Source organism: Macrotis lagotis, chromosome 1, assembly GCF_037893015.1.
Source record: "Macrotis lagotis isolate mMagLag1 chromosome 1, bilby.v1.9.chrom.fasta, whole genome shotgun sequence".
Lineage (NCBI taxonomy): Eukaryota > Metazoa > Chordata > Mammalia > Peramelemorphia > Peramelidae > Macrotis > Macrotis lagotis.
This window is the reverse complement of record NC_133658.1, coordinates 319749079-319758318: the sequence shown is the minus strand read 5'-3', so window position 1 is coordinate 319758318 and position 9240 is coordinate 319749079. Positions and strand designations below refer to the sequence as shown.

The window sequence follows — 9240 nt, the reverse complement described above, 5'->3', positions numbered from 1 at the left end:
CTTGGGTAAGCCACTCAGCCCCATTTGCCTTGCAAAAACCTAGGAAAAAAAAGAATTCACTAGCCTTTCAGAAAGTAAATTAATAAGTAAGGAGACGTTTTTAGCATGATACAATGAGAAGAGCTCTGAATTTGGGATCTTCTCAGACTTGGCTTAGACCACCTATAGCAATTAGAAGCAGTTTAAATGGAACTGAATTTACTATTTGGAGAATGCCTGCCTTATAGGATTGCCGTGGGTAGAGAAAAGAGATGTGTGAAAAGCGCTATACAAATGTCAATTATCATTAGGGTAGACTTTTGTGATTCTCCAGAGCTGAAGCTGTGGGGGATGGGGGGAGGGGAGGCGCAGGACCCTGCTGGCGTCAGCTGAGCCCCGCTCTCCAAAAGGGATTGTTACGTTTTCAGTGTGAGCATTTCACTCCAGAAAGCAGTTAAAGTGATGGAGAACATGTTGATAATGAAGATTAAATTTTAAAAATGGGTAGCGAGTACATTTTCTCCACCCCCCCCCCTCCCAGGACTAGTTCTTAAGGAAGAATGTTAACAGATCTGAGCTCTGGTCCCTTCACTGGCCCTTCAGAGGGGCTTCAGTAACTGGGGTAAAGCGGAGTTGGAAAGACAGGGTTTGGGGCAGTTTCGTGGCGAAGAGTTTGAGGAGGGGGGGATTGATTCATGAGGGGCACACGGGCCCCAGCGGCCGATTGTCTAGACTTAAAAGTAAATGACGCAGATTAAATTTAAAAATGCGTTCCAAGTCCATATATTTTTTCCCTAGAGAATGGGCTGCTAAACATTCATCCGCATACCTGGTTGGGAGCTCCCCCCGGGATCTGGAGCCCCGACTCCCCATTCCAAAGATCAGCCCCGCCCCCAAGCCGTAGCTCCTCCCACAGCCGTAGCCACGCCCCCAGGAGTGGCCCCGCCCCGGGAGCGTTACGGTTCACCCTACCGGGAGAGTCCTTCGTTGTAGACCCGCCCACGTCCCCGCCCCTCTCATTCCAGGGCCCAATCACAGGAGACTCAGACCAAAGTCAGACCCTCCTTTCAGAGCGCGTAGAAAACCCTCTGGTCAGCTGACCGTCCCCTCAGAGCACGTGACGAGCGATTGCACATCTGGGCTAACATGGCTGTAGTCGGGGGGTAAGTGCGGAATCTCTGCGCTTTCTGCATTGGCTTTTCGGGAGTCCTCGGACGCTCCCCCGGCCAGGAGCCGCCCGCCTGGACCAGCTGTTCGGGAGGGAGCAGGCTGCTTCTGGCCGTCCTGGGGAATTGTTGACGCTAATGCTCCTTCCCCACCCCTCCCCTGCCCCTGCCGCTGCTTCGTCTCCGCTTCCGGAAATGGAGGGCCTTGGGGACGTGAGGGGTGTCTGTGTGTATATTGTGTGTGTGTGTGTGTGTGTGTGTGTGTGTGTGTATTTACCCCCCCCCCCCCCATCCTTTCCCTTTGACGCTAGCCTCTCACTGAGAACATCAGAGCTTAAGAAATCCCTCAGCATCGAGGCTCTGACAAACCTTTTTCTCCTTCTCAGACTTCTCATGGCCCCCTCCCCCCCACTCTCTCAGCTGAAACTCTTGTGTCCTATTTCACACAAAAAAATTGAGTCCGTTCATCACGAGCTTCCTCTCCCCCCCCCCTCCTCCTGCCATCGCCCCCTTCACCCTTGTCTCAAGCGATGAAGGTGCCTTACTCCGTATCAAAGCTACCCTCTCTACTTGTTCAAGAGATCTTACTACACCCTGTCTCCTGCCCCAGATTGATACTTCAGTCATCCCTGCTCTTTCACTTATTTTCAGTCTCTTCTTACTTAATGGCTCTTTCCCGATGCCTGCAAACATGCCCGTGTCTCCCACATCTTGGAAAAACTTTGATTCTCACCAATTATGCCCCTTATCTCCAGTACCCTTTTTATTTAAACTCCTTGAAAAGGCCCCCTACCTAAAGTGCTTTCATTTTCTCCCTTTCACTTTTAACCCTTTACAGTCTGGCTTCTGATCTTATTTATTCCATTAAAACTATTCTTTCCAAAACTAGTAATGACTTCTTAGTTGCCAAATCCAATGACCATTCCCAGTTCTCATTCTCCTTGAGCTTTTTTGCAGTCTTTGATCATTTTTTCCTCTTTGATAGTCTCTTTGATTAAAGTTTTTGGAAAACTACTCTCTCCTGGTTCTGCATATATGATAGTTCCTTCTCTCTCTCTTCTTTGATGCATCTTCTTACAAATGATCACAGCTTTTAAACTTAGATGTCCTTCAGGGACCTCATCACTTTTCCCTCTCTGCTTACAGCAGCTCCCATGGATTTAATTATCTTTATGCTGATAATTTTCAAATCTACCCATCCTGCCTCAATTCTCATCGATCTCTAGTCCTGTATTCCCAACTGTCTTTCGGATTTTTCAGTTTAGATTCCCAACAGCCATCTTAAACTCATTATTGCAAAAACCCTTCCCACTCTAACTTTTCTTATCCCTGTAGAGACCTTCAGGAAAAAAAAACTTAGGAGTTACCCTGGACTCTTCACTTTCTCTCAATACTATTATCCAAGTTGTTGTCAAGACCTATTTATTCTTCCTTTACAATATTTTTTGAATACATTGCCACTACTTTGGTGTAGGGCCTCCTCACTTCATGCTTGGATGATTGTCTTTTTTCTTCATTTTAATCCATTCTCCCTTTAGCCACTACAGTGATTTTCCTAAAGCACATGTTCAATTGTCATCATCTCTTTCTCACCTCAGTAAACGACAGTGGCTCCTGTTATCTCCTTGCCCCAATTAGTTTGCATCTGTCAGTTGTGATTGTAATGCAATATAGCATTATAAAATACTGGACTGCAGGGATTAAAATTGTCTAAATTTTTAAATCTCCCTTTGAACAGTCCTCTTAACATTGTAGGTCCCTAATTAAACTTTTTTTATTTTGATTTTGGAAAACTCACTTTATGTCTTTGAAACTCATTTTCTTCTCTACAAAATGAGTTAGATTAGTTGATCTTTAAGGTCATTTTCAGCTCTAAATCCTGTTGGGCCCAAAGAAATGATGTACTCAAAATTGACTAGTGAGTCAGTGGGAAAAGCATAATGAACACCCAGATCTTTTGACTTCCACTTTCATTTCACAGAAGATTTCCATGAATAGATTCTGAAGAAATGTGACAGGATTGACTCAGGCTTTTATCTCCTCTGAAAGAAGTTTAGATATGTCCCCATATTTAGGGAACCCTTGGAATCTGTTATACTAACTGGGCCCTAATATCATCTATAGAATTGTGGTCATGCTCACTGGATACCGTAGTGCTGAGACAGGAGTCTTAATTTCTGGGAACTTGGAAAGACTGTGAGGTTAGGGGGTCTGTCATAAATCTGCAATAAATCTCAGAAAGGATCCAGGTCTTAGTATGAAGAACTAACATGTCACTTTACAGATGAGGAATTGGAAGCTAAGTCACTTACCAAGGCCACACGGCCAAGGAAGCCTCTTAGAAGGCCTGTTTTTTTCCCCTAGCATAGCTCAAGGGTCACTTGTATAAAGTCTTTGCAAATCCCAATAGCTACTGGTGTGCTTATCTAGTATATATTTTCTACATGTGTATCTTTCCCCCAACAGAATAGAAATTCATTGAGGACAAAAACTTTTTACTTTTTTCTTTGTCTTTATTCCCACTGCCTAGCCCAGGGTCTGGCACATATTAAGTGCTTATTCATTGTACTAAATGTTTATTAACTGGTTCAACGGTCCAAGTTGTGGTTCAAATTCAGGCCTTCCTGACTCCAAGTTAAGCACTCAGTATAAAGAACTGACCTTTCTCTTGGCTTAGATCATATCAACTCTTTTTTTCTATTGCTTGCAATCAAAAATATTAAGACAGTTAAAAACTAGACTGAGATAGGGCTGTGATGAATGATACCCCAATCCCCACTTCCTTACCTCCCATTGCATGAACTGAATTTTTTTTACCATCTTGAATATTGATTGCTTGTCTTGATAGCTCTCTCATGATAATGGTAGAAGACAAAGAGATTTGTGACTATAAGAACATCGTGCTTTCTGGAAGGGAGAGACTCTTAGGAGAATACTTTTTTTGAGTTTGAAGAATTGGAAGGGAATAGACTTTTGACATAGCTTTTAGAATAAAGTTGTCTCAAAGACAAAAGATTTTGGGGAAAATTAATCGATTAATCATTAAACATTTACTAAGGGGCAGTTAGATGCTGCAGTAGATCAAGCAACAGCCCTGGAATCAGGAGGACCTGAGTTCAAATCCCTCAGATACTTTACACTTATTAGCTATGTGAACTTGGGCAAGTCACTTAACCCCTTTGCCCCACCCCCCCAAAAAGCCTTTAAGTACTTGCTGTATGCTGGTACCATACTAACTTCTGGGGATACAAAAAAAGGCAAAAGTGATGAGATTAAAATTGAGGAATGTAGAGTTTGGGATTTTGGTTGGGATTTAAAGGAAACTAGGAATGCCCAACAGAGCATAGAGCTACAGGGAGTCACTGGAGTTTTCTTGGTGGGGAGGCAGGGATTGTGTGCAGCATGATTAAACCAGTGTTCCCTGATTGGAGGATGGATTGGAGATGAGATATTGCAATATTTCAAGCATGAGGTGATGATGGCCTGCACTAGAGTGGTAGCAGTGTCAGGAGAGAATAGAGCACATTCAGGACTTCTTATGAAGGAGAAATCAGTAGACCTTGGCAACAGCTTGGCTATGGAGATGAGAGATAGTGAGGAGTTCAGGATGAATCCTAGGTTTCAAGCCTGAAGGACTGAAAGTCCTTACAGTAATAAGGAAGATAGGCTTTGGGGTGAAGTTAATGAATCTGGTTTTGGATATATTAAGTTTAAGATGTTTACTGGGCATCCAGTTTGAGATGTCTGAAAGATACTTGGGAATGAGGGACAGGAGAATAACAGAGTTTGGGGTAGGATGAGTAGATTTGAAAATCATCTGTGGAAACTGATGAGATCATCAAGTGATGTAGTAGAGAGAAAAGGGTCCAGGACACATCCTTGAAGGACATGGTTAGGAAGATCCAGAAGAGGATTCAAGGAAAGTTAAAAGCCCTTGGATTGAGACTGTTTGTATTAGGCTAGACAGATGTATCCAGACAAAGTAGAGAGAGCTGCCTACATGCTTCTAGGCCTCATTTCTAGGATTGATCAACAGTCTTGGATTCAGAAAGATTTTATCTTGTACATATTAGTTGTATGATTTTGAGTCTGTTTAAAACTACCTCAAAAGTGTTGTGAAGAAAGTATTTGTAAACGGAGAACCCTAAAAATGTGAGTATTTATATCCATTTATATCCCTTCAAGAATATTGGGTTGAGGGGTGGTTAGGTGGTGCAGTGGATAGAGCACCAGCCCTGGAGTCAGGAGTACCTGAGTTCAAATTCGACCTCAGACATTTAATAATTACCTAGCTGTGTGGCCTTGGGCAAGCCACTTAACCCCCATTGCCTTGCAAAAAAAAAAAAAAAACTAAACTAAAAAAAAGAATATTGAGTTGATTTTTGATAATATTTGGGTGATCTAGAAATAGAAGGAGGATCATAGAGAGTACTGATGAGGCTGAGGTTGCTAGAAAGACCCCCTATGTCCTAGGAAGTGTCAGCAAAATTGAGAGCTAAATAGTTTGCTGCTACCACCACAGAGGAGGTACAGAAGTTTTGGATTTAAATGATCTGATCTTGGTGCCCTCTGTTTTGTTTTTTATCTTTTTGCAAGACAGTGGGGTTAAGTGGCTTGCCCAAGGCCACTGGGCTAGGTAATTATTAAATGTCTGAGGTCAGATTTGAACTCAGGTACTTCTGACTCCAGGGCTGGTGCTCTATCCACTGCACCACCTAACCACCCCTTATCCTCAGTTTCTTAACTCAGATGTAAATCTCAGTTTCTGAACACTATAGATCTCTTTCTGAGACTTTCTGCAGGTTACAACCTTCTGAGACTTCCCTTTCCTTGTCTATAAAAATGAAGGGCTTGACCTCCAAAGTCCCTTCTAGCTAGAGATCTGTGATCTTAAGTTTTGTCTTATGTTCTCATTCCAGAAGTTAGAGTGCCGCATCTCAAAGGAAGATAATGCATAGATAAAATATAAGGCATCTCTGAAGTGACTTTTTTTGTGATTTTTGCAAATCAGTGGGGTTAAGTGACTTGCCCAAGGTCACACAACTAGGTAATTATTAAGTGTCTGAAGTTGGATCTAAACTCACATCCTCTTGACTTCAGGGCCAGTGCTTTATTCACTGTGCTACCTAGCTGCCCCAAACATTTAATAGCGTACTCCTGAAGTAACTTTTAAGAATTTATCCAATAAATATTTTAAACCCCTATTTCTGTTAAAGGGACTGAAATACACAGATTCAAAGAATCTTTCTTTTCCCATTCCTACCCTACCATGGAATATACCAAACTTAGAAGGAAATAAAAAGAAATGTTCTTCAAAGAAAGAAATGTTTCCTGTACCCTGGTAATCACAGTGTAAATCACTTTTTAGTCTGCTTCATATTCAGTTTTGCCTGATTCTCCAATCCCTGTAATGTGTTAGAAAGTGATGATAGACTAGGAATACTCAATCCTCCCCCATTCTCCTACTGACTTCTCTCCTTCCACCCCATCAAGTTGTATTTTTAGGAGGTTTACTGATTGTTGGAGCTACTAGGGATCTTAGAAATGAAATGACTTTAGGACCTTCCTTTAATAGATGAGAAAACCCAAGGCCCAAAGAGGGGAAAGGAGTTGATTATAAAGTCACATAGATTAATTCATTTTCCAGCTCTTTTCTTTACCATTTCCTTTACAGCTTCAAATTTCTTTGATTTTTTTTTTTGATTAGTAGTTGACTTCTCCCTCAGATCTCACATTTGTTCTTTAACTCTATAATGCACCTGTCTTGTAATTCATTATTTTTTGCTGGTATTCTGTTTTTGTGTCTTATTCTTTATTAGACTGTAAGCTCTATAAAAAGAGATGTTTTATCTAAACTTTTGTATTCCCTAGCACAAAGCTCTGCAGATAAGTTAAGAATACATGTTGTATTTAAATTTGGACTATCATTTCCATGCTGATGATTCTTGAATCTTCATCTCTGATCTTATTAACCATTTTATCCATCCAGGATTGGTCATTGAACCCTCCGACATTTCCTACTGCCTATAGATCATCCCTAACTGGATCTCTCAATGTTATTTCAGGCTTAATAAATCCAAATCAACTTATCTCAATTTTCTTATCTCCCCCAACGTCAAATGACCATTTTCCTAGGCACCTAGGCTTGTTATTTCTGATACTTCTTCACTCTTTTTTTCTAATTTTTGAAATTTCCCTTAGATTTGTCTCTTCTTTTCTGCCTCTGTGGCTCCTACTCTAGGGGACCCATCATTTCTGAATCCAGAACTGTTGCAATAGCCTTCCTAGCTCTAGTCACAGGATCATAGAATCATAGAGATTTAGAGCTAGAATGGATCAAGTCCAATTCCTTCATTTTACTGATGAGGAAACAGAGACTCAAAGAGCCATGGTTTGAACTCAGTTCTTCTAACTCCAATCCTTATTATTTCTCCTTTCTACACAGTCAGTATCCTAGATAAACTTCTCCATACAGGCTTTACATTTTCTTAGTTCTTACCTAAGCCAATTCTATTTACTCTACCTAGAATTAGAATTCCTTTCTCCTAGCCACTCCTATTATGCATCTAAAGTGCTACTCCTTAGTTGAATCCCTTCCTCTGAACCATATAAAGGACTTCTCACATTCTCACATCTTCTGGTAGTTATTTGTGCCATTGTCATCATATCTAATAAATTATAAGTTCCCTGAGATCAGAGACCCTCAGTCTTATTACCCTAAGTCTAAAACACCCTAGACCAAAATCTTATAGATAGTAGGTGCTTAGTGTTTGTTGAATGATGAATGTAAAATGATTTTAAATTCAGCTAATATAAATATTTAAAAATTCCCTGAACTTTCTGATAAGAGGCTTTGTGTAATTGATAAGCCAGGAGAATTCTTTTTTATGAAATGCTGTGAAATAGGAATTAGTTAAAAAATAACTGAACGAATTGTCATCAGGGTCTGTGTAGCTGCTAAAGACATTTTTGTTGTGTTATAAAATAAATAGGTTATAGTAAGACTGTAGTCCTTAGTTCTCAGATTATGACTCTGACTTTCTTATACTCAACTCTAGTTATTAGTTTATATTGCACCAGTTTTCCTGTGCCTTTCCATCTGAAACTGTCTTTTTTTTTCTAGGCTGAGACAATCCTGTTGATTTGGGGTGGGATGAGAGAGTCTAGGAGGTACATTTTCTTTAAAGAAGTGATTTGTGTCTACTCCTCCCTCTTTCTTTTCTCCCAGTCTTAAGGATTAGGAACAACTTCCCTTGTCCCAAGTCCCTTCACTGTTTACAACCATTCACAGGTTTGATTTCCTGTAGTTAAAAATGTATTTCCTATTTTTTCCAGACTTTTCACTCTTCCAGAATTACTTTTTAAAAGTTATTGGGGGGGGGAGCAGGATTCAAGTTTCAGAAGAGAGGAGAGGGATTCAGAAACATGGAGGAATGTGTGCCATCTAACCAACAAAGCATAACAAAAATAAAGTTATAAATGTTTTATTAGTTTGTTTTTGCTGTGTTTGCAGCAGGAAATTGTCAGATTTGTAGTTTTTGGATGCTAAGGTCCTGGAGGAGTTTGATTTCTATTGTGATAAGTCACATATTGGCTTTCAACCAACCTGTCATTTCCGTGAAAGTTTTGTAATAATTAATAAGGGATAGAACATTGCTCTTGAACTTGAGGTCATTCGGTTACTCCTTCTCTAACCATCTTGGCACCAGGTCAGCATAATACAGTAATAATGTAGTTGAGTGTAGCCCTGTGATCAATTTTGGAAGCAGAGAAAAGCAAAGAAATGTTCTTCAGGTTGAGAGAAATGTTTTCAATGAGCAAATTCAAAAGAGAATCACAGAAAGTTGAACTTAAAATGTGGATTTTGACCATTAATATTTTATATGAAGATTTTGGGGTAATAACTTAATAATTACTTGAGAGGGGTAGCTAGAATCTGAGTTGCTCAGTTGGGGAGTGTCTGACCAAGCAGGCCTCATCCCCCTTAATAAATTCCAGTGTTCTTTATTGTCTCTAGGATCAAATAGAAAACTCTCTGTTTGGTTTTTAAAATCTTTCAGAGTCTGACCTCTTCCTACATTTCCAGTCTTCTTAC

General features: G+C 40.4%; 1 protein-coding gene across 1 annotated transcript in view; it reads left to right on the top strand.

Annotated features, from left to right (window-relative positions):
- The first annotated feature begins 1033 nt into the window (after window positions 1–1033).
- The window catches only part of PEPD (peptidase D), a 249686-nt gene continuing 241479 nt past the window's right edge, over window positions 1034–9240 (top strand). The window contains exon 1 of the mRNA XM_074211492.1: window positions 1034–1142. Coding sequence (XP_074067593.1) covers window positions 1126–1142 — 17 coding nt within the window. The 5' untranslated portion in view covers window positions 1034–1125. The remainder of the gene's footprint in view (window positions 1143–9240) is intronic.